The sequence below is a fragment of the Camellia sinensis genome, chromosome 7, assembly GCF_055761805.1.
Source record: "Camellia sinensis isolate YWXY chromosome 7, ASM5576180v1, whole genome shotgun sequence".
NCBI classification, from domain to species: Eukaryota; Viridiplantae; Streptophyta; class Magnoliopsida; order Ericales; family Theaceae; genus Camellia; species Camellia sinensis.
Genome location: NC_138967.1, coordinates 108,427,413 through 108,454,310, shown reverse-complemented (window position 1 = coordinate 108,454,310; position 26,898 = coordinate 108,427,413). Strand labels below are relative to the sequence as shown.

The following is a 26,898-nucleotide window of genomic DNA, read 5'->3' as shown; positions in this document are numbered from 1 at the left end:
GGATAAAATAAGAAAAGTTAGAATCTAGAAAAACATCAGTATTCTCATAAAAAAAAAATTAACCACATGGCAAAAAATTTATATGATTACATTACAAACATTTGATGATGACTATACCACAATTAAGTATTGGCATACCTGAACAATGAGACAAAGCAGCTCAGCAAGTCTCGCCAAGGTAATCCTTCAGTAATACTTTGAGACAACAAGGATGTTCTGCAAGAAACAATAATGTCTTGTAGATGAACCATTGCAGCATATAATTGAAATATATAATTGAACATGAGTGAAAGATTACATGTTCAATTACTCTCTGTCTCAAATCTTCAGCTGCTCTAAAGAACCACCAAGCATGTTCTTTTCATTCTCAAATCCATCCTTGAATGTATTCCATAAAGTCATCCACTGAATAACCTCCATTGTAACACGCCGTTTCAAGAGCAACCTATGACATAATAGAAGGGCAAGCATCCAATAGTGTTAACAGAACAAAACTATGCTCTCTGTTTTTCTTTTTTGGTCTTTTACTATTGGTTTCACAACAGCAATCACATCATTGCATAGAGTCTGCAACCAATAGAATAGCACTTAAATTCAAGCAAAGAGATGGGTATAAAAAAATCTTTGGAGATTAAAATTTAAAAAAAAAAATAGATGATGTGCATGAGTAGTGGAACACATCCTTTTCAGTAGTTCTAGTATATCCCAAAAAATATATACCTCTATTGATAGGTCTAGTTCATTTTCTGTGGATGATTTCCCATGTCCTCTTAGGTCCATGCCTACTACCCTTGACTTTTCCTTAAGTTTACTAGCTGTCAATGCAAATGAAAGACTGTCCAGATGAATTTTGTCATGTACCAAGGTAAACAAGTCGCAGAGTGCTTGAAATAATAATATTAGCATATGCAATCTTTATTCTTTTTCTGTTTTTGGTTCTCTTTCAATCTAGAACTGCAGCCATATAAAAGTAAGACATACACAACAACAAAACAATGTGAATTAAATTTAGTTAATGTAACTTTCTTTTTCTTTAATTAGTAAGGGCTTTGGGTAGGGGTGTTTGAAGACAGTGTCATTTTCTTGGGCAAAAAAAAATTATATTTACAGATAATCAAAAGGCACATAGTGGAACATTGCAGTGGAGAATCTGTACGAGATCATTGACAGAACAAAAATGAAGTTGCAGGTTAAATTTTCTATAATTCTGATAAATAAATAAAAGACATTAAACTCCTTTCCCTTAAAAATTATATTATGAAATTACTATTCAAAGTGAGTCCTCTTCACTACTTATTTCTCTTGTTTCAAACTGCTATATGTTACAGTTTTGTCTTTTTCTGAATACAACAACTAAGAAAGCCAGAAAGATAAGATATTGCACCACAATATAGACTATTTTGATTCTCCTTGTGTATTAGTTTGTTGATAACCTCACTAAAGTTTACATAACAGTATGCATTAGTCTGGATCTCAGTATTCTCGTAATTCATGCATTAGAAATACTATGAAAGAATATAAGACAATTCTATTAAAATAAAATCAAACGTACCCAGAATAACCACCTCCATGCAGACAAAAAATAACTGGTCCATCTAATCCTCCTTTATAAATGTGAAAAACCTAAAATGAAAAGGCATGTTAATAATTCCACCCTAAAAAATAATAATAATAATAATATGAAAGGGAAAAATTAAAATAATGAAAGAAACTTTCGCACGTATTCAATAACTAAAAGGAGAAAAAAAAAATTACTTACATCATTCGAATCTGGAATGTGAATATCATCTTCTTGGTCAAAATAGCCCAACCAATCCAAAGGTGAGTATTTTTGTGAAGAAGTCCTACAAGAACAAATGGTAAACAACAGATAGTGATCATTATTCACACTAAAGGACGATTACAAGGGGAGAAGGGGGGATGGGGGGGAATAAAAACAATAATATGTGCAATTATCAACTTGACCAATCCTACATCAATGGAAAAATCATTATTTAAGTGGCTTTTTTTTCGTCTTTAGTAGACTTTTTCAATTTTTTTGGATTTTAAGAGATTTTAGAGTAAAAGTCCCTAGAATTTTAAAAATATAAATTAAAATTTTAACAGTCCACTAAAGATGACAAAAGCCAATTAAAAAAGCTGTTTTTTTCACTGCTTTGCCAAATTAAGCATAATTTATGGGGTTGAGAATAATGGTTGGCAATTAGATTCTCTAGTGGTTAATTGGAAAAATTCTTGAGTTCCATGGAAATTAATTTCTCAAGGTATATCTCGTTTCTCTTGATTTATTTGTTTTACTGTGGGAAATAGGGAGAATATCCGCTTCTCGAAGGATGTATGAGGGGTGAGGTTTCTTTAGTTTATTTACTTCCTCATTTGTATCAATTATCTCATTCGCATAATGCTTCTATTGTATATTCTTATTCAACACCATTTGTTTAGAACTTCAATTTTTCGAAAATCTTAATGATCGTGAGATCAATGAACTTCTTTCTTTGTTATCTATTATTCATGATATTCTTTTTGACATATGATGCCAATTATAAACGAAAGTAGAGTACTTGTGCAAATCCCATTTTGATGAGATTATTGAAGATCCAACTGTACCATTGTTTGATGCATGTAGACACCCCATTTTTGACCGTCCTTGAGACTTGGTTGTGCTTGCAGGTACACCCAACAACTAGTTCGATTGCTCGCTGAGTACTTGACTGTCGCGGCGGAACGTCACCGGTTCGAGCTTCCCGGACCCTGTATCGTTTCTGCCCTTTTTTTGGACCTTGACTAGGTCCTTTCAAAGTGACCTTCTTGGTGCACTACCAGCCATGGCATGGCACTGCCGCCCATTTCCTTGTGCCTGCCGGCCATGGATGAAGCCCTACCGACCATCAGTGAGCCACTGCCGGCCATTACTGATGGCCGGCACCCCCCTGTCTCAGCTGGTTTTCCTCTAGATCTTTTGAGCCAGCTGGTTTTTTGTTTTCTGCCCTCCATACACGTGTATGGAGGGATGGAGCTCGTAAAAAGCTTCTTGAAGAAGCTTCTTCTTGCTCTTTTCTATATAAGCAAGAGGGCTCCCTCTATATCAGAGGTTCAGCCATTTTGAAGAGAAAAACCTCTCATTCTCTCTATATTGTTTGTATTTTGTGCTTAGAAATTGGATTTCCTTGCACTTTTACACTGCAACACATAGAGATACACCACCACCATTGGACTAAGCTTCTTGGGAGGGATTCTTGAGGTCTGAAAACTGGTTTCCACCCCTGAAGTTGCTGGTTTCGAAGAGGGTCTTCAAGGGTGAGTATTTTCCCCATTTTTGCACCTTCTTGTACCTCACTTTAGCCCTCCTTGCATATTGATTTGGGCTTTGCTTATAACTGAAAAAAGTCTTGTATTTAAGTTCTTTTGAAGTTTGCTGAAGGTCATTTTGTTGTTAGGGGTGTGTAGCCCCCTTGCATGCTTTGTTTGGCTTTGTTTTAAGCCATTCCTTGAGGCCTCTGAGCTAGCCTTGGTTTGGCCTTCTTACCACTGAAATCCAGTGGATTTTCAGTGGTAAAGGTGTGGTTTTGAGGTCCTTAATCAGAGGGGGTGGCCCCCTCTCTTTTGGTTCCTCTTTGCTTGTATTTTTGGCCTTCCAAAGGACCATCCCTCCATGCATTTTTGAGGCTTGGTTCAGGCCTATTTTTGGGACTTTTAGGACCTTCCTTGGCCCTGTCCATGGCTAGTTTGGTTATATTTTGCATGCATCTTGTATGTGTTGAGTAACTCCATTCATAGTTCATCAAAGTAGCATGTGTGCTTAGCTAGTATTGAGTCCATTTCAGTGGGTTTTTGGTGATGTTTTACCATGCCAAGAATCTATTTTGGGTTGGTTTTGTCACTCCATGCTTGCATGATGTATTTGAAATGTAAATCCCCTAAACTAGTTTCATATGCTCCATGCTTTGCCATGTCATGTTAGCTTGTTTGGTTTACATTTCAGCATGTATTTGGTCATCATTTGGCATGTCATGACCCTATCCATAGTTGGTTTGATCATCCTTTGCATGCTCCATATAGGTGCAGAACAAATCTTGTTTACTAGCCCTTTGTGCATGGTGTTTTGACTCATCATCCTAGCATATTTTGGCTTCGCTCTAACATGATTTTATGCTTATTTTGGGCTGCTCTAGGACTTTTTTGGGCTGCCATGGCCATATCACTCCTGCTTTGTATAGCTATAGTGTAAATGCTTAGGCTAGTCTTGGGTTTTGAGGCCCCTACCATGCCATACATGTGATGTTTGCATGCTTTGCCCTCATTCCATATGCTATCTTAGTCCATGAAATGTTGTCATACACTTGCATTTGACATGCTTTGAATGCTTTATAGAGCTTGTGCTTTATGCCTCAAGAATGGACTTTTGTGCATGTCATTAAGCCTAAGCCTTTGGCTCATCATTTTAGTGCATTTTGGGTCTTATTATACCATGATGTCACTCTGTTTTATGTCGCCCAATTCATGCCATGTTTGGTTTCAATAGGTGTAGTGCATTGCCTCTTTAAAGCCTTGCATACGCCATGTTTTTGGCTTTGTGTTCTAGCCTTTGTTGGTTAGCTTTGAGCTTATTTTTGGTCTTGTTTGGACCTGCCCTAGGACTGTTTTAGGTCCCCTCGGCCCCTTGGGGTTTGCCTTGTATGGCCTTGGCTTAAGTCCCCTTGCTTACTTTGAGCTTTGAGCATCATAACATGCTATGCTTACATTGTTGATTTGATTTGGCATCACTTTACATGAAATTTCAGAGCTTACCTCATTACCATATACCCATGTTTGTTGCTCCTTAAGTGTGCTTAAGAGTTGTCCTCTTTGTGCCTTAATACCTGAGCCACTTGACATACATGTTTGCCTTGCCATTTCATGCTTTTCATGCCATCAATTCATCACTTTTGGCCGCTGATTTGGGCTTAGGTGAGAGCAGCCCACATTAGTTTAAGCCCATCCCTTTGCATGTTGTCGAATGCCTGTCTTGCATATTGTTGTATGCTTGCTCCATCTTTGCATGTTGTCGCATGCTAGCCTCATTACATGTTGCATGTTCATGTAGCTTTTTGTCATGTTGTCCAAGGTTGTTACCTCACTTCATGCATATGTGCTTGTTGCATGTCATTAGCCTTGTCAGGTTGTTCATATTGCATGTTTGCCATGCTTACGTGTTGCATTGTTTGAATTAAGTGTTAATCCGAGTACGAGGAACGAGGGGCGTTTCATACTCCGAGTGATGGAACGTGTCTTAATTCTCGGTCGCCGAAGCTCTTGATGATTCATGATAGAGTTCTAGGCTTTACGTGCTTTATTTGTGCATTCATTTTCATATTGATTTGCACAAGTTGGATCTTTGGCCATCATGCCTTCGGATGCGTGATTGATGGTCGTGGATCCGACTAGGCCTCTCCCTTGATGTTTTGAGGTGATTTGGGGTGGCATAGTGCATATACACCCTTGGGAGACCCTCTCATTTCTCTATTTTATGCTTTGTTGAAGCTTGGTGTCACAGCACACCAGTGGCCAGCAGTGCACCACTGATGGCCGGCAGGCTCTCATCCTTGGCCGGCAGTGCCCTGTTGTTGGCTAGCAGTGCTTCTTTCTTGGCCGGCAGGCCACCGGTGAACTCTCTAGCAGTGTTTTGGTAAGTTTCAGCAACAAACATTGAAAGACACCCTGCAAATAGATCAAAATTTTGAAAGACCATTGATATCCCATCAAATATCTTTTCGAGAAACCGGCACTTACGGGTAGGGTAGCTCATTGGTTGCTGTTGCTTTCCGAATTCGATCTGAAATATGTGACGCGCAAGTCAGTCAAGGGAAGAGCTGTAGCGGAATTTTTAGTTGATCATCCGATGGAAGGGGGTGAAGCAGTCGAGTACTTATTCCCAGATGAGACCATTTTACATATCAAAGACGAAACTTGGACGATGTACTTTGACGGAGCGTCAAACCAGTAGGGGTATGGATAGGAGTGTTGCTGATAGCACCCGACAATTCCCATATTCCTCTAGCTTTCAAACTCCGGTTCAAAGTCTCGAACAACGAAGCAGAATATGAGGCATGTATTGTCGGTCTAGAAGCAGCCCTGGAACTAAGGGCAAAACGGTTGGACGTCATCGGGGACTCGAACCTTGTTGTGTCTCAAGCAAAAGGAGACTGGAAAGTCAAAGAAGAAAGGATGATAATGTATCACCAGACCTTGGACTTGTTAATTCCTCGGTTTGAGAAGCTAAACATTGCTCATCTAGTAAGAGAGAACAATAGGTTTGCAGATTCACTAGTAACTCTATCTTCCATGATAGACATCCCTTTCGGAGTCCGGATGCGTTCGATCATCATTGACCAAAAGTTTACGCTGACATACGAATCAATTGCTGCCATAGATGAGGTTCAGGATGGGAACCCCTGGTATTACGACATTTGGAATTTCTTGGATAAGGAAGCATATCCGCCAGGGGCAAATGCCAAGGATAAAAGGTAATCAGAAAAATGACCATTCAGTTCATCATCTGTGGGGGTAAATTATATAAGAGAGGTCATCTAGGAATCCATAAGCTGTGTGTGGAAGTCGAAGAATCGAAGCGCCTAATGAGGCCATCCACAGAGGGGAATGCGGTGCGCATATGAACGGGGTAATGCTAGCGCGAAAGATCCTCAGACAAGGTTATTATTGGTCCACTATGGAGGAGGATTGTATCGGCTTTGTTCGGCAATGCCACAAGTGTCAGATCCATGCAAACCGCATGAACATTCCGCCGTCGAAGCTGTATAATATGACTTCGCCATGGCCATTTTCAGTTTGGGGAATCGATGTGATCGGGGCTGTCACTCCAAAAGGGTCGAATGGGCATGAGTTCATCCTAGTCACGATAGATTATTTCACGAAGTGGGTTGAGGCCCAATCTTATGCGGTGTTTAAAGCATCGCACGTTGCAAAGTTTATCAGAAACAACATCATCTGTCGCTACGGGATTCTGAACGAGATTATTTCAGATAATGGTTCCCACTTCAAGAAGGAAGTGATTGATTTGTTGGAAAAATACAACGTGGCTTTTCATAAGTCATCCACCTATCGGCCGCAAACCAATGGAGCGGTCGAGGCTGCCAACAAGAATATCAAGCACATACTGCAGAAGATGGTGGAAACCTACCGGGATTGGCAAGATAAGCTGTCGTTTGCTCTGTGGGGCTACCAGACGTCAATTAGGACTTCTACTGGGGCGACTCCATATTCATTAGTTTATGGGATGGAGGCCGTTCTACCTATTGAAATTGAGGTTCCGTCTTTGCGAGTGCTAGCTGAGTGTCAGGTAGCCGAAGCAGATTGGCAACAGAGCGGATTTGAAGAACTCATGCTCTTTGACGAGTACAGACTGAAAGCACTGTATCATGTTCAAGGTTATTAGGGCAGAATTACCAGGGCTTTTAACAAGAAAGTTAAGTCCAGGAATCTAAAAGAAGGAGATTTGGTGCTCAAGGACAACCGAGCTCCCATCCACGACCCAAGGGGCAAGTTCAGACCCAATTAGACTGGTCCCTACATCATTAAGTCTATTTGGTTAGGTGGAGCTGTGGTTCTGATGGATCTAGATGGCCTAGAGTTCTCCCAACCGATCAACATGGACAAGTTGAAGAAATATTACCCCTGAGAGGCTCGCTAGGCTGAAAACCCGAAAGGGCGACCTAAGCAAAAGTCAGAGCACAAAAAAATTGAAATTATAAAAACTGAGCTCGCTAGGCCGAAAACCCGAAAGAGCGGCCTTGGCAAAAGTTAGAGCGTAAAAGGAGAGTGAAAATACTCGAGTGAACCCGAGCTTGAAGTACGCAAGGCTTGATTCCCATCTTTGGTATACGTAGGCAACTTCATCCTGAAGTTCAGCCATAAACTTTTCCCCGATCAACTTTGACCATTTGATCATCTCGGCCATCTTTGTCCATTCAGCATTCAAGAGTTCGGTTATGATCTCCGGTGTAGTGCTTTTCAGACTAGGGGTAACTTTTCGTTGCTGTACAGTGCCGCGGTACTATTCAGACTAGGGGCAACTTTCCAGTTGCTGGGATCCGGGGTTGTGCATCTCAGTGACAGATTTCAGGCATGTCCAGTTCTGATCCATATTGAAAATGGTTTTGAAAAGTTTTAATAAAAGTTGACTTTGTTCAAAATTAATCTTTTTACAACTTAGACCATTTTTGGACCAAAGCGGAAAATTTTCAGTACCAACAACCTTCAATTTCATTGATTTCAATACAGAGTTCTCCTACCCTTACATACAAATTGAAGTTGCGTTTTATTACATTCATAAGAAAACTTGAAAGTACTAATAAAGTAATAAATCTGGGGCATAGATAAGTCAGGTGCTCCTAAGCCCCCTCCCAGAGCTGGTCGAAGCCTCTGATGCCAAAGTGGGCCCTTCCTGTGCCTCTTTATTGAGCCAATCCAAGCACTCATCAGACAAAGTGCAACTGAAAGTGGGAGCGGGGGTCAGGAGCTCTCTAGTCCTCCATTCTGCGGCAAGTTTGATCATGTCTGAACTGGCGCTGGAACCGGAATGGAAAATAGAAGACACAGTGTGTCATGCCAATCAATTGAATCCCAGGTTGACGGGTCATGCTGTAACTCATTGCCGGCAGATTGAGCCAAGGGCAGCGCCAAGCGATGAGTTTTGCAGACAAACTGCATAACCAGTTGTACCACCACCCCTCATCCAGGGCATCGACCAGGCGTTGTCGAAAAAAGTAGTCGCGAGCTGAGTATGCTGGGCAAGACTCCACAATCTGTAACTTGTCCATTAACCACACCTAGAGAGGGATGAAAAATGAGAGAATAAAGAATAGAGAGATGTACGATAAGAGAAAAGTAAGAAAAGGGTTTTGTGAGAAAAACCGAGTCTGAGGGCCGAGTGCTGTGAGTAATACATATGTGAGATTAGGTGGGAAATATTACCTGCAATAGTAGTGGACTCCCCGCAAGCCTAGCCGTCTCCCGACGATGAAATGCGTCTAAGCCCATCAATGTTTCAGCCAATGTCATGGCAATGCAGCTCTTGCCCTCCTTCAAACCTTGGGCAACCTCGATCAGCCGGACACTGAATCCTCCGGAGTCTGGGGCAAACAAGAATTGAGATAGCAAGCATAGGCAAAACGCGTGTCGCTGATAGCCCTGCCAATAATGGTCGCCGCGGTCGCCAGCATCAGAAAACCGACAAACCAAGCTTGGGATGTCCAACTCCCCATCATGAATCAGTGATCGAGCATCATGCAAAGTGAGGCCGCACATTTGTCCTAGGGCTTGGATGTGGCCAAATCGGAGTTGAGGCAAGATTTCCTCATTACGCTCGGATTCCATCAAAGCTTGGAAATCCTCGAAGGTAGGACACATCTCTTGCCCGCTAAAGCTAAAGACATGTGTTACCAGATTCCAAAACCTTGTCGCGGCATGGAGGAAAGGAAGATGCAGCGGAGTACGGCCCAACGTGAATAGTGCATTCAAGTCGAAGCCTCGGAAGTTCAACTTTTCTGAGCCATCTAGAGAAGCGATCTAATTTGTGAGGTTTTGGGCAAGGAGTGTTTCCATTTGGTGCAAATTTGAGCTAAAATGAAGAGAATCCCGAAGCTGGAACTCATATAGAAGATAAGAAAGTGAGTGGAGGACAGATGTCGTCATTTCGGAGAGTCTGCCATTAATGGCCGGCAGTGGCTCATCAGTGGCCGGCAGTGGCACACTGATGGCCGGCAGTACTTCCCTCTTGCTCATTGGCTCCCTCACTGAAGACCCAGTTGTCCGTTGCAGTGGAGTCCTATCCCTTGTGTCTTTCGAGGTCTTGTTTTGTCCTGTTGGACTTTGTCGTGTCTTGTTTAAGGTGTATTATTTTATTTTTTTGTGTCAGGTTGTAATTATCTTCCTTTCATTTATCGAGTTGTTGCAATTTGCTTATCGAGTTGTAACATGCTTGGCTTTGTTTTGTTTATCGAGTTGTTTTGTTATTAGTCAATTCACTACCTGATTAGTGCAATTTGAGTGTTTGGTTTTCAAAACAAAAACTTCGATTTCATTTACATTGTTGTGTAAAGTAATGCGATGCGATGCATGTACAAACGAAACAATTTTTCAACAAAAAGGCTATTTTCATTCCGTCATAGTTTCTTTTCACAAAAGAGATTGGTTTTAAACCAAATCTGCCTAACGCAGTACAATGTGCAAAACTACTAGTAAAAAGGAAAATAAAACAAAAAGGAAAATGAAACTACTACAATGTGTTCATACCTTGCTTTCTTACACATTGCATGCGTTTCCACGTATGCTTTACTTACATGTGTTTATGCATCTCACAGGAGGTTACACATTGTATGCGTTACTGCATACTTTACTTACATGTGTTCATTCCTGCCATACACATTGCCTGCGTTAATCCCGCATGCTTTACTTACATGTGTTCATTCCTGCCATACACATTGCATGTGTTTCCACGTAAGCTTTACTTAGATGTGTTTATGCATCTCACAGGAGGTTACACATTGTATGTGTTACTGCATACTTTACTTACATGTGTTCATTCCTGCCATACACATTGCATGCTTTTCCACGTACGCTTTACTTACATGTGTTTAGGCAACCTCTCGCGTTGTTATGCTTGCTTCGAATCGCATTGTTATGCACACGCCTGCGTCGGATTGTTATGCACCCCTTTCCACCCGCATTGTCATGCATCCCCTCACTTGCGTTGTCACGCACTTTCCATTGCATTGTTATGCACACTTCTAACAAAATTGTACCTGTTAAGTTTTGTTTCTCTTTCAGGCACGATATTGTATGTACGGTTCATTTGAAGCTGGCACGACCAGACGAGCCGCACAGGTATTATATGCACTCCGCGTGAAACGTGGTAAGACTTGCATAATTTTCTTACATCCTTCCTGTCGGAATATGTAGGACTGTTGTTCACCTGCTTAAAACTGTTGCATCATTTGCTTCATTACAGCATTCTTGGCATAATTATAAGTCATGCCCTTGCATCTTGCATACCATTTGCATTATACCCCAGCCTCCGGGCACATCTCCGCATGCCCATATTGATTGATTGTCTGAGCCTTCGGCCTTGTCAAAAATGGGGGCTTTGACACTCACTCCCGTCACTTTGTGACTGTCGAGTTTTATCAAAGAGGGGCAACTGTAGACACCCCATTTTTGACCGTCCATGAGACTTGGTTGTGCTTGCAGGTACACCTAACGACTAGTTCGATTGCTCGCTGAGTACTTGACTGTCGCGGCGGAACGTCACTAGTTCGAGCTTCCCGGACCTTGTATCCTTTCTGCCCTTTTTTGGACCCTGACTAGGTCCTTTCAAAGTGACCTTTTTGGTGCACTGCCGGCTATTTCCTTGTGCCTGCCGGCCACTGATAAAGCCCTGCCGACCATCAGTGAACCACTGTCGGCCATTACTGATGGCCGGCACCCCCCCTGTCTTAGCTGGTTTTCCTCTAGATCTTTTGAGCCAGCTGGTTTTTTGTTTTCTGCCCTCCATACACGTGTATGAAGGGATGGAGCTCTTAAAAAGCTTCTTGATGAAGCTTCTTCTTGCTCTCTTCTATATAAGCAAGAGGACTCCCTCTATATCAGAGGTTCCGCCATTTTGAAGAGAAAAACCTCTCATTCTCTCTATATTGTTTGTATTTTGTGCTTAGAAATTGGATTTCCTTGCACTTTTACACTACAACACGTAGAGATACACCACCACCATTGGACTAAGCTTCTTGGGAGGGATTCTTGAGCTCTGAAAACTGGTTTCCACCCCTGAAGTTGCTGGTTTCGAAGAGGGTCTTCAAGGGTGAGTATTTTCCCCATTTTTGCACCTTCTTGTACCTCACTTTAGCCCTCCTTGCATATTGATTTGGGCTTTGCTTATAACTGAAAAAAGTCTTGTATTTAAGTTCTTTTGAAGTTTGCTGAAGGTCATTTTGTTGTTAGGGGTGTGTAGCCCCCTTGCATGCTTTGTTTGGCTTTGTTTTAAGCCATTCCTTGAGGCGTCCGAGCTAGCCTTGGTTTGGCCTTCTTACCACTGAAATCCAATGGATTTTCAGTGGTAAAGGTGTTGTTTTGAGGTCCTTAATCAGAGGGGGTGGGCCCCTCTCTTTTGGTTCCTCTTTGCTTGTATTTTTGGCCTTCCAAAGGACCATCCCTCCATGCATTTTTGAGGCTTGGTTCAGGCCTATTTTTGGGACTTTTAGGACCTTCCTTGGCCCTGTCCATGGCTAGTTTGGTCATATTTTGCATGCATCTTGTATGTGTTGAGTAACTCCATTCATAGCTCATCAAAGTAGCATGTGTGCTTAGCTTGTACTGAGGCCATTTCAGTGGGTTTTTGGTTATGTTTTACGATGCCATGAATCTGTTTTGGGTTGGTTTTTTCACTCCATGCTTGAATGATGTACTTGTATTGTAAATCCCCTAAACTAGCTTCATATGCTCCATGCTTTGCCAGGTCATGTTAGCTTGTTTGGTTTACATTTCAGCATGTATTTGGTCATCATTTGGCATGTCATGGCCCTATCCATAGTTGGTTTGATCATCATTTGCATGCTCCATATAGGTGTAGAACAAATCTTATTTACTAGCCCTTTGTGCATGGTGTTTTGACTCATCATCCTAGCATATTTGGCTTCGCTGTAACATGATTTTATGCTTATTTTGGGCTGCTCTAGGACTGTTTTGGGCTGCCATGGCCATATCACTCGTGCTTTGTATAGCTACAGTGTAAATGCTTAGGCTAGTCTTAGGTTTTGAGGCCCCTACCATGCCATACATGTGATGTTTGCATGCTTTGCCCTCATTCCATATGCTATTTCAGTCCATGAAATGTTGTCATACACTTGCATTTGACATGCTTTGAATGCTTTATAGAGCTTGTGCTTTATGCCTCGAGAATGGACTTTTGTGCATGTCATTAAGCCTAAGCCTTTAGCTCATCATTTTAGTGCATTTTGGGTCTTATTATACCATGATGTAACTCTGTTTTATGTCGCCCAAGTCATGCCATGTTTGGTTTCAATAGGTGTAGTGCATTGCCTCTTTAAAGCCTTGCATGCTCCATGTTTTTGGCTTTGTGTTCTAGCCTTTGTTGGCTAGCTTTGAGGTTAGTTTTGGTCTTGTTTGGACCTGCCTTAGGACTGTTTTAGGTCCCCTCGGCCCCTTGGGGTTTGCCTTGTGTGGCCTTGGCTTAAGTCCCCTTGCTTACTTTGAGCTTTGAGCATCATAACATGCTATGCTTGCATTGTTGATTTGATTTGGCATCACTTTACATGAAATTTCAGAGCTTACCTCATTACTATATACCCATGTTTGTTGCTCCTTAAGTGTGCTTAAGAGTTGTCATCTTTGTGCCTTAATACCTGAGCCACTTGACATACATGTTTTCCTTGCCATTTCATGCTTTTCATGCCATCAATTCATCACTTTTGGCCACTGATTTGGGCTTAGGTGAGAGCAGCCCACATTAGTTTAAGCCCATCCCTTTGCATGTTGTTGCATGCCTGTCTTGCATATTGTTCTATGCTTGCTCCATCTTTGCATGTTGTCGCATGCTAGCCTCATTACATGTTGTTGCATATTCATGTTGCATTTTGTCATGTTGTCCAAGGTTGTTACCTCACATCATGCATATGTGCTTGTTGCATGTCATTAGCCTTGTCAGGTTGTTCATATTGCATGTTTGCCATGCTTACGTGTTGCATTGTTTGGATTAAGTGTTAATCCAAGTACGAGGAACGAGGGGCGTTTCATACTCCGAGTGATGGAACGTGTCTCAATTCTCAGTTGCCGAAGCTCTTGATGATTCATGATAGAGGTCTAGGCTTTACTTGCTTTATTTGTGCATTCATTTTCATATTGATTTGCACAAGTTGGATCTTTGGCCATCATGCATCGGGATGTGTGATTGATGGTTGTGGATCTGACCAGGCTTCTCTCTTGATGTTTTGAGGTGATTTTGGGTGGCATAGTGCATATACACCTTTGGGAGACCCTCCCATTTCCCTATTTTGTGCTTTGTTGCAGCTTGGTGTCACAGCACACCAGTGGCCAGCAGTGCACCACTGATGGCCGGTAGGCTCTCATCCTTGGCCGGCAATGCCCTGTTGTTGGTTGGCAGTGCTTCTTTCTTGGCCGGCAGGCCACTGGTGAACTCTCCAGCAGTGTTTTGGTAAGTTTCAGCAACAAACACTAGAAGACACGCTGCAAACAGAGCCTCTAAAGAGCAACCGGAAGGCGTTTCGAGGCGAGGAATCGAAGCGAGCATGCATACCCTCCTCTTCTTCAAACAGAGCTAGAGCAATTCTCTTTTACTGCTTACTAGTTAGTTAGCATTTGTTATTTGTAATAATTAATTTGTTAATTAATTAAAGTTGTGTAAATAATTAGTTGTAACTAGTTATTCATAGAGTTTTGTAATAATTAATTAGCTCGTGAGGTAGTTAATTAGGTGGCTTGTATTATTTATTCGGACCCTCCGAGAGAGGGCCAACTGTAATAAGTGTGCGTGTGTGTGATGTATGTCTTCCAACCCCACGTCTTTCTCCCTTTTATTTACCAGCTTACAATGGTTAGATTAGGACATGTTTCAATTAGCATCCTTATGCTATGCATGTTTGCATCATTCATATGTCTTGCATGCACCAGGCTCGGCGCATCATACTAACTGCATTATATTTCAATTTCAAGTTGAATACGTGTTAGTTGTAGTATCTCATATGCCATCTTAGAACAACCGAGCCTATTGTAGTTGCATTCCTGCATGTGTTGCATTAGCCATCTTAACATGAACTAGGATCATGCATGTGATTACTAACTAGTTTATGTTTTGGCTCAGAGTACTCGGTAACTGTTTATGCTTTAGCATCCTTGCATGCATGTGAGTGACTGCCACGATAGCATACTTACCATGAGGCTAACTGCTTATGTGATATACCTGCCTGAATGCCTGTGGGTGAAGGTTGGATTATCTGAATTGGAACAATTCATCGATTGTGAGTTTTCATCTTGTTTTCTAAGCCCACCCGAGGGTGGCAAATCCACGTCTTAGCCTACTTACGAGTAACACCATCAAACCATTTTCAAATAAACAAACATGAGATGTTTTGTTCCAATTCAGGTGATCCAGTCTATACTTGTATGCTGTGCGCATCACATAGTAAATCTAGGCTAATAACCGGAATAAGAACGCATAATGTTTTCAAAACTCAATATCGTTGTTAGTAGAGGCCGATCTTTGATGGGCGAACGGGGGTGCTCATGAAGTGACCTTCCCCAATCGTACCCAAGTTCCCGAGCCGAGGCAACTTTGGTGATGACGGATATGTGGCCTTAGGCACGAGTAAGGGTTTCCTCAATTTCCCCCAAAATAAAATATTTAGGTAGCGACTTTGTATCTGGCAAAGCAGTCCATGTTTGGCACTTCTTTCAAAAAATCTGTTTTCAAAAATGATTTGCCGGATTTGGACTCTTTGACGATTCATCGGTCTTGCATTGTACTCTGCGAGATTAGATACATGACCGTGACTTTGAGTCCTGAACTGTAGTAAGCCTCAAATGAACAAAACGGGATTCATCCTCCCGGGACGTTCGGGGACGTCTACAGTTTCTGGCAACTCTGCTGGGGACTTAGAGAACTTGGCTCGAACTCATGATATCTGGTTTTCACTACATTTGTGTATTTCTTTGCATTGTATTTGCATTGGTGCGCCTAGGACACCGTGTTTTCCGTATGCTATTCCTGAACAGTTTGCCGGCGGCTCGCTTCGAGAAGCGTTCTATAAGGCTGACCGGATGCTGGCTCTGCCACGACGGGAACACAAACCCCGATTTTACCGGGGCACCCTCTTTGACCATTTGACCTAGTGCATATCAGAATCCATAGTGACTATTCCAAACTAGGACAGGTTACTTACCCGATCATAGGTTGTTTGAAACCGCTGTGTGCGTAGTAAAACCCTAGCTCCTGACAAAATAGGACAGGGAAACCCTACCCCAACATAGGGGTGTTTTAGCTCTCACTTGCCTGTTATGTCCTTTTAGAGTGCGTCTCTATAGGAATGCATGTATCAGTTTACAAGTTTGGGCATCAGGCCTGCGAGCACCAGTTCAGTATTTTGGGTATCAGGCCTGCGGGCACCAATTCAGTATTTTCATAATCAGTTATCTGCGGGTATCCGATTCAGTTTTGGGGGCAGTAATTTGGGAATAATGATCAGTGTTGGAGAACAGCATTTTCAGCTTATCAACTGTGTGTTGTGTATTTATTTTAAGCCGTTATGCTGTCCGTTTGTCTGGTTGTTTATTTCCTTATTATTGCTTTATTTATCTTTTTGCTAGGTAGTTTAGCACAATTGCTTTAGACCAAGCAGATATTCCCCAAGCACTCTAGACAACAGGTCACCGACTCAATCGATCTAAGGATTTGGTCGACGGACAACCAGTGTTCCACTCTCTACCCCCAGTTATCAGACGGAGATCGAGGAAACGCAGTGTATCCAAGCAAAGACTGCTAGATCATGCTAGATCAGTGGACTTTGAACAGTCAGGTTGAGCTTCCCGAGGTTACTCCAGTGTTAGACCTACCGGTAGTTCAGATAGATCAGGGCAGTATGGTAGGAATGACAGGAGTTGAGGAAATGATGCGTCAGATGCAGGACACCATTAGAGCCATGCAGCAGGACGCTGTTCGTCGAGATGAATTTGCCAAACAACAGGCTGAGATCATGGCCCAGCAGGCAGAGTTAATTGCCAGGCTCCAACAACAAACCGGGGCATCTGCTTCACATCAAGCTCCTCCACCACCAGGGGTTTAGACACCCGGGGAAACACCCAATGTACAGGAAGGTATGGACATTCCGGTAAGGCCGGCTCTGCCCCCAATTTTACCCCAGCTATCCAAAACACTTACCAATCTACCGGACTCTCCTTTCGAGTTCGAGGTCGACCCTACCACGTTAAATTGAGCAATCTTGAGAAGTTGTTCAAGAAATCCCAAGGGGTGAAGTCTATCCCGGACATTGAGGATGGGTATACTGGCGTGGCTGTGACGCTGCCAGACAAGTTCAAAATGCCACAAATCGACCGCTTTGACGATCGGGGGATCCCATGGTGCATCTCCGTTTGTTCTCCAATATACTACGGCCGATGGGCCTTACCAGACCGCAGAAGCTTTCATTATTCGGCCGGACCCTGTCGGGTGTGGCCGCTATCTGGTACGTAAAATTAGAAGATGATGTTAAGCGAAATTGGGATGAGATGGCTGAGGCTTTCATTGCACAGTACTCCTATAACACACAAATCGAGATTACAACCCGTGATCTAAAGACAACAGGACAGAAGCCTAAGGAGAGCTTTTCGGATTTTGTGGCCCGGTGGAGGGCCAAGGCCTCAATGATGACCCTAAGGCCCACTAACAAGGACCAAATTCGGATGATTGTGCGCAATCTCCAGCCAAAACTGATGCAGAAAATGATTGTGCTCCCCTTCCCTACCTTTTCAGATTTGCACGAGATGGGGGTACAAATTGAGGATGCTATGAAACAAGGTCTGATTGACCAAGACAAAGAGCAACCCCGAAGAACCTTCAACTGCAACAACAACACAGGCACCAGCAATGCCGCAAATGCTAGAGCTTCAGAAGTAAGCATGGACACCACCATTCCCCCTCCAAGACCTATGGCAGCTACGCCTTTCTCCGGCGCGTCCGAAAACAACACACAAACCACCAAATACCAACCCAGAAGCCAAAGAACCTTCACGCCTTTATATATGCCCCTGTCCAAGGTTCTAGGGGTATTAATCAGGAAAAGGCACCTAAAGCCCCTGGAGCTGAGGCCGTTGCCAGAAAAACTTCCCCCTTCCCATAATCCTGCCAAATACTGCGTGTAGCACCAACAACATGGTCACGACACTGACCAATGTTTTTGATTGCATCATGAGATCCAAAATCTCGTTGACAAGAAGGTGATTGTGCCTCTAGAAAAACCCAATGTCACAACAAACCCTCTCCGACCGCACAACCAAGTTCCACCTCCCAAAAGAATCAACTTTATCCAGACTGGGGTCGCGTCTTATGATCCTAGCATCTATATCACTCCATCCCACCTACCCAAGCTGGAGGTGCTCCTTCCTGACTGCACTGATTTGTGCATATTGGACATCTCCAGAACCCAACCCGAACCATTGGTGGTGACTGTCGAACACAGAACAGGGGAGATTTCAGGGGAGAATGGGTTTGTTGAGTCAGAATCCGAGGAATCTGGGAGTTTTGCTGAGGAGGTATACAGTCCGAGCGACTACATTCTACCAGTAGGCCAGGTTAGGCCAAATGTGGAATTGCCGGCAGGGGCAGAGCTTTGTGTGCTGCAGAGGGATGAATCTGGTCAGAGGGTAGAAGACTTGGCAGCTGTGGAAGGGGACTTTGCTAACCTCCAATTTTTCAATGAACAAGATCCAGAGGGCATGGTAGTCGACGTGTCAGATTTTGAGGAGTCAGCAGAGGTCGGCGGGTGGCTTGATGACCTACCAGATGTCGTCGACGAAACTCAGCTAGAACAGGGCTCGGCAGGGGCAAGAACATCAGTTGTGGCCGGAAGGGCCGGAAATCAGAATGCATCACCGGAGAGCGCTGGTGCTAAGAATTTCACTCAGGACTTGGGCATCGTGAATGCGGGAATTATTGAACAGCCAGCTGTACTGATGCCGTTGGAACAAGAAAGATTTGGTGACTCTGAGAGAATCAGGAAAGCTAAAGCCCCTGAGAGGATTGAAAGTGCTGTGTGCACGAGGCCAGAGAATGCTGCGAGCATGTGGACGAAGAATACTGCGAGTATAATTGTACCGGAGCCAGACAGGTGTCTGTTGGCTGCCGACGGAATGTGGTGAGAGGACGATGATCTATGTCTTGCCCACACGGATGAGGATTGGGGGAGCAACCAGCCAGACGATACCTGGTACATCGACGAAGTCGATCACATGACTAGAAGCGGGCGGTATTTCAGGCCCCCACATCTAGATCAGCCAGAGGCGTCTGGGAAGGATAAGGAGACAGAGAAACAGAAAGAGAAGTAACTCAAAGAAGAAGCTGTACTGAAGCAGCTGAAAAAGATACAGGCAGACATCTCCATTTGGGGACTGCTTATGGCATCGCGAGTGCATCGACAAGCCGACTTATCGGCCATGGACAAGGCCAAGCTCTCGATAGACACCACGCCCGAACAGCTGGTGCGCTTAGTTTTTCCGTGAAGAGTTACCCCGATGTTGACCTTCTCCGATAAAGAATTGCCACCTGAGGGTGTGAACCATAACAAGCCACTCTACATCTCTGTGGAGTGTCGAAACAAATGGATTCCGGTGGTTCTTGTTGATACCGAATTTGCCATCAATGTGTGCCCGGCAAGGACTGCGTATGTAATCGGTTTAAAGACCGCGAACTTTGTGCCGACAGCCCAGGTGATTCGGGCGTATGACAATACGAGCAGAGAAGTAATGGGGACAGTGAAGATTCAGACCAAGGTTGGGCCAAGACAGCATGAAATAGACTTTCACGTCTTAGAAGTTCCTGCAATTTTCAATCTGCTCTTGGGGCGGCCGTGGCCGCACCAGGTGAAGGCAGTGTCATCCACCTTGCATCAAATGGTGAAGTACCCCCATGGGAAGGGAGTAGCCATTGTCTTTGGAAATTCATCGATCCATCCACCGCCAGAAGTATCTACGCCAGTTTTGGAATTGAGCACGGTATGGAGGATGTGTTCATGTCGGGTTTTATCTTAGCCGAGGCTCGGGTTGTGCAAAACATCATGGTTGTTAATGAGGGGTTGTATGTCAGTGCTCAATCAGTATACCTCATGAATAAACTCCAACACATCCCTGGGATGGGATTAGGAAAGATTGGCCGGAAGGGCGTCGCAGCATTGGCCGAAGTACCACACAACCCACATACCTTTGACTTGGGTTATCTGCCCACCAAAGAGGATTGGATAAGGAAAGGCAAGGAGATGGCTGGGAGAGCCAGAGCGAAGCAGGCGGGGAAGCCTTTTGAGCTGATGCACCGGCCCATCCAGAGTACCCTAAATGGACGCTTCGTCCGGGTGGGAGAGGACTTTTCGTTTTGTGGCTTCCCAGAGTCGTGGCTGAACGCGAAGAGGAAGTGCGTACCAGGTTTCGAGATCTTCTTTGATCTGCATTTATCCGGGGATGACATTGCCGAAGAGCAGACGGACCCATTAGCTGAGGCTGAGCAAAGCGAGAAAGTGGAATCTGAGGACACCGAAAGTGAAATGGGGGTAGCACTGGCTTGTCTACTATCAGATCCTCCGATCGAACAGAAGTGCTTAGGGGATAACTTCTCGGTGTCCATGATCGGGAATGAAACGGCTATGGGCCTACCAACAAACATTTTGGATACATCTATCGCACCCTCTTTCATCTGGCAGTATGAAGAGGGATTTTTTTCAAGCAGCACCGGGTCAGGTAGTGAGCCAGAATCTGATTCCTCCGAACCTGTTGAGTCGGAATTAGGTTCCAGCTCGACTGAGTCTGAGTCCGGTATTCCAGGGGGTGATAACCCGGATACCACAGTCCTGTCCAGGTCGTCTTTTTCTTTCTCTTTTGAGTCTGTTGTAACCAAGGAATCAGACGATATAACATTAATATCAGCCTATTTGAACATCAACTATTCTTCCTCTTCCTTCCCATAATAAGCAATATAACATTAATTGACATTAGAAACATAGACAATGGTTTGTGATCAACTATAATATGACATTAATTGAACTAATACAATTACAAAGATAAAGTAAATTAAGAAACTGATGATTAACTACAACCTTGGCCTTAATTGAATTACTAATGTTGATTAAACATCAGCCTATTTGAACATCAACTGTTTCCCCTTCTGCGGCTTCCCTCACCCAACTAACTTCTTCATCACAAAGCATTATATTTTATTCCAATTGTTGGCTCATATATGGCTCGATTTGTGGATCAGTCGAACTCATATCAAATAAACCTCTTTGAGACATCTTCACCGCCACTTGCCAGTCTGGTTGTAATGGGTCTGCAACATACCAAACTTGCTCTACTTGGGATGCCAAGATGAAAGGTTCATTGGTAATTCGATCATCTCGGTACAACAAATGATTGAAGTTGACTAACGTGAAATTAAAGACATCTTGTATCTTCTCGTGAATGTTGTCAATCCAATCACACTTAAACAACACATGCTTCTTCTCATTGGAATATCGAATCTCAATGATATCTATCAATTGTCCATAATAGTACACAGATCCCACACGAGGATTCTTGTCTTTCCGACTAGCATAACTTATGGTATCTGCCTTCAAAGCTACGCCACAATTTTGTGTGGCTCGATGGTCATCCATGGCCTTTACTCGATACCGAAACCCATTCATTATATACCCGTTGAACCTCCTTGCTAGGTTATGAGGACCATTTGCCGATACAGCAATCTCTTCAGAAAATGTGACATCACTAGTCCTTCGCAAAGTTTGAATTTTTTAGGCCATAGGGTGGGCTATTTTTTATACCATGAAAGGGACAGTAAGCATTTTTTGGGTCACTAGATAGGAAAATACTGACATATATGCTTGCACAAAAATATATTTACCGGCATGCATATACTTTGCCTCTTTTGTTCGTTCCTTTCTTTTAGCTTCGTTTCTTTTTATTTCTGTTACCTCTCTCTATATATATATATTTTTTTCTAAATATTCTTTTCCTATCAAAATCAATGGAGATAAAGCTTTAGTAGTAAATTTTAAATTAAGCATTAAACTAAATTAAAGATTGCTAATGCATTGTTAGTATTTTATCATTGAATTCCAAGTTATTTTATTCAAAACTTGTAATGTATTTCATGTGTCTAAGCGATATGCACATGTTCCCCAAGTGCTTAAAGCATGTTGTCTAAAATATTTTAAAAAATAGTAGAACATGTTTGGAGGTGTTTCTGGCAAAGGTCGAGAAGTTTCCCATGAGTGTCGTGTTGTGTCGGTGTCCGACACGACATGCCACCTTCTTATAAACTTTTAATTCAAGCAAACCTCACACTTTAAAAGCTTTAGCTATTTCAAAATGATTCCATCAATAACCCAACCATCTTTCATCCTAGCTTCAAAATTACAAGTTTATCATAACCTTAGACCACCATTAAACCATTTGCAGGTAGCATAATTCTATTTTTTTTATTGATTCCCTACGAAGTTTGGAATCAAAGCTCATGTGAATATGCTTCACCTAGAACACAAAGGCATCCGCCAAGCTCAAGTCCAAATTATGATAATGATTTCTACCCAAACACAACTCTTCCCTCAAAAAATTAAATTCAAAATTGTCCATCTGCAAGAAGACATTGGATCTTATACAAACTGGCCAAGAAAGAAAAACCTGTGCGGATGCTTTATAGATGCAAGTGCCAAGACACTTACACCAAGAAATAAGCAACTATATAGAGCTTGAGGCCAATGGTCCCACGAGATATCACATCCTCATTTGCAGGTTGAGTCTTATCAAGCCGCTGCCACGCAATTTCCTGCAAACAGCATACAAGAAGGCACATTTCCAACATCACAAAGACATTGTTATAAAGTTTCTTTATTTAAACCAGCTTCATCATCTTTTGACTGGACAAAACATTCAACCAACCATTCAGCTATTACAGTCAGCTTATTCTTATCCTTGATTATCATCCATTAAGGAGAAAGAAACCCGAATTGTTAGTTACATATATCAAATGTTTATGTGTATATATTTAGATCTCTCTACATATAGAAAATATACAGGGGACTTTTTAATTCTTTTACTTTAGAAGCAAATTATTAATAGTAGAACTACAAACAAGAAACAAACAAGATAAGGACTCAGTTCAACGACCCGAGACATACAACAGAAGTGATCTTTTTCACAATTTGGACAGTTTTAGATGGGGAGAGGCAACATACACTGATCTCTTTTTTGGTAAGTGGGGCAAATGCGGTATCGTCTTTCACACCAACAATTATTTAGATGGGGAGAGGTAACATTTAACCTTCTCTCTACTTTTCTCTCTTCAACTCTCTTTCTCTTTACAGACCCAGCTCTAGTTTCGACACTGGCCACTGCCTCACACTACCATAGGCACTCCACCATTGTCGCTGCCACCCATTTTTAAAGAAGAAAGTTAAAATGAAAAGTATTTTTTTTACTAGCAAAGAGAAATATTTTACTAACATGAAAAATATGAGCATTGTAAAAAAAAAAATGATGTCAAAGGAGATTCCATATTTTTCCTAAAGTAAGTGAAACTTTTAAAAACCAAATGAATTGTAAACATTTAATTGAAATACAAAGCACATGTAACCACTTTGGAGGTTGGTCTAAAGGCCTGATGCGACAGTTATAGTCTTCAAATATAGAAAGGAGAAAAGGCAATCTTACTACTTTCGTTCATAGGATCAAAGATTTCTTCTTCTTTTTTTAAAATGGAGGACGGGTTTGACTATACAACCTGATATGTTCACAAAGCATATTCTGAATTACAAGCATGAACACGTCAATCACAATTTAAGAACAAAATTGTTCTTAAATCATACAATAATTTTCAGAAAGTACCTACACTCTCTTTTTCATGTTTAAGAAATTCACAAGAGATGGAATGAGAAGGAATGCACAAGAACAAATACTTACTTTATGAATGGCCATTCACAGTTGCTCACAGTTGCTTGTCACTCGTCGTTCACAGTCGCTGCTGCTCGTCACTCCGGCGAAAGCCGTCGTTCACCCTCGTCACTTTGCGAAGGCCGTCGTTCACCACTATTTTGATTTTGAATGATTTTGATTTGAGGATTTTGGGGATTTTGGTTTCTAATAGTTGGATCAATGGATTGGGATTTTGGAGATTTTAGGGATTTCGGTTTCAGAGGGATTTTGATTTTAGGAATTTAGGGATTTTAGGACTTTGACCGCGAATGGGATACAAAAAGCGGGATAGCAAATATTCATTTATTTGCGATGGCATATGTCAACCGTCGCAAATGATCATAATTACCGAATGAAACGACATCGTTTTATCCATAGTTTTTTGCGATGGTCTTCTGCCATCATAGATGGTCCACAATTGCGACAGTAACTTCTTACCGTCGCTAAATAATACGTTTTTGCGATGGTATTCCGTGCGTCGCCAATGTTCCTGCAGTTTTCTTTTTACAATCTTTAGCGACGGAATAAGCCCCGTTGCAAAAGTCTATTTTTTCTCGACGGTAGATACACGCCGTCGCGAAAGAGTTTTTTGGCGACGGCAACTATGATGCGTCACAAAAAATGAATTTTTGCGACGGCAGTCACCCCGTCGCAAAAACCTCCATGTTATTTGCCAGGATTTCTTGTAGTGTATTTTTTATTTGGAAAACATTTCAAAACAAAAAGGGTTAATTACACTAATAGTCCCTATAGTTTGAGACTTGTGTCACTTTGGTCCCTGACTTTTCAATTGTGACACATTTGACCCTGAATTTTGAATTTTATTCAAAATATGGATAATTGAAAATATCATTAGATTTTTCAAGAGTAAAATCGTCAATTTGATGAAATATAAACTAATTTGACAAAAATAAATGTGAAAAAAATATTTTTAATTTTTAAAAAATTATTTTTATCCACCAATGATAAAATTTTGTAAAATTAATAAAAATTACTTGATTAATTTTTTAAAATGAATTTTATATGATCATAATCCAAACACATAATAAAAATTAATTTGTTAAAAAAAAATAAATGTTTAAAAGATTTATCAACTTTACATAATTTTATTTTTAGTCGGTAGAAATAATTTTTAAAAAATCAAAAATATTTGTTTGACATTTATTTTTGTCAAATTAGTTTAATTTTTTATCAAATTGACAATTTTACCCTTGAAATATCTAATGATATCTTCAATTGTCCTTATTTGGAACAAGATTCAAAATTCAGGATCAAATGTGTCACAATTGAAAAGTTAGGGACCAAAGTGACACAAGCCCCAAGCTATAGGGACTATTTGTGTAATTTGCCCAAACAAAAATGACTTAAAATATGGGATTCTTCAAACATTCCAAAAGGATGTTGGATTTTTCAAATATTTTGAAAAGGAGTACAAAAATTACTTGGTAAGTTTTGGCCAAATGTATAATTTCCTTGAAATTAAATCTCATAACCATGTAATCACATAAGCATGTTTTCATATAAGCACATATCATTCATACTAAAGTTTCTAGCAAGCGGGACAAATCCATTGTGGTAGTAACCACTTCCCACGTACCCAAAGTATTCAAACCCGGTACGCTCTGATACCAAGTTGTAATGCCCCAAACAAAAAAAATAGGACAAGCTCACCTCATTTATGGAAATAGAAATGAGACAACATACTTTCATTCATCAGAGTTAATATACAAAATGTAACACATGCGATATACATTCATAAATGTTCTATCCTGAATCTACAACATGTGTCACCAATAATCAAAAGATGAAAGTTGAATAGATATTTAAATGCCCCAATGGCTTACATCTTTCCAAGTCATTCCTTGTTACAACAAAATGAGTCTAGCTCAATACAGTTAAAGCTCTTGGCTATACAAATTAAATGCAACAAAAATGAGCCCTTGCTCCAAGTCTCTCCAAGCTACTGTCATGGTGGAGGCATGTCACCAGCACCTGAAAATGGTTTTTCTTAATAGGGTGAGCCAAAGCCCAGTAGAAATAATCTAACACAATATATGCATCTTAACAAAGGTATAAGCATGAAAAAGCATGTCGAATGCCCATTATAGAATCAATCATATATTACAAGATCATAAAATGCCAAATTCTTTTTTCCAATTCGTCTTATCTTAATTCCATTCATGTCAATTTGTTTCTCCTCAATTCATAAGTCATGTTCATTATTATCCAGACAACCCAGCTGAGACTACAACTCAGTGGTTCTCAAACATACATAATCAATACACAACACTTTAATTTGCCATTTTACAGAAATTTCATCCGCGAGAATCGGCACCCATGTATATGCATGGTTTTTGGAACTTACACCCAAGACACACATGCCAACTTAATTCAATGGAGTCCATCACCTTTCTCTTCTCACATATGGAGTACATCCCCTTTCTGCTTCCAAATATCATACATGTACAATGTATTATAACATAGTCATATTCAATGACAGCAATAAGAGATTAGTTTCAATTTGCCTAATCCTCATGCAATTTCTATAACAATCATGACTATCCTCCACCGATAGCCCAAATTAGATATTTCTAAATAGATATACAATCTTTACATCAGATAAATTATCCAAATTTTCATAGGTGTGAGATAATACATATCAAACTCCATCATTTATATAAACAACCTTCCAATTTCACACTTTCATTACCAATTCCATTATTTATACAAAATAATCATTTGAGTCATTTTAAAACCAAGCTTCCCTTTTTCCCAAGTTCATCCCAAATACCAAAATCAACTATTTTAACACAACACAAGTCCATATCTAATCCCATAACCATTTCCATTGCATTCATTCGAAAACCACCCTTGAGATTTTAAATCAAAACCTTAGGTTTGTCTAAAACCCTTCAAATCCCAGTCTTGCCCATACAATATCAAATAATTAAGTTTAAAATCATATGAAAGTGTAGAAAATCCCTACCTCAAGCTTAGAAAACCAAAGGAAAAGATGGATGAACTTCAAAGACGCCGAAACCAAGCTTTAAATCGGATCAAAAGAGAGCTCTTGAGACGTACCACCTTTTTTAACAAAGGCACACGAGTAGAGAACCCACTAGATCTAAGTGAAAATGTAGACAGAGAGAG

General features: G+C 41.4%; 1 protein-coding gene across 1 annotated transcript; it reads right to left on the bottom strand.

The window, feature by feature from the left end:
• Nucleotides 1-367: 367 nt before the first annotated feature.
• On the bottom strand, nt 368-23,215 carry LOC145796020 (uncharacterized). Its single transcript, XM_082880992.1, has 7 exons — nt 23,183-23,215; nt 22,500-22,603; nt 1,760-1,844; nt 1,553-1,623; nt 721-835; nt 529-567; nt 368-445 (listed from the first exon to the last, which is right to left on the bottom strand). The coding sequence occupies exons 1-7, from the start codon at nt 23,213-23,215 to the stop codon at nt 368-370; spliced, it is 525 nt and encodes a 174-aa protein (XP_082737118.1).
• Between the last annotated feature and the right edge of the window lie 3,683 nt (nt 23,216-26,898).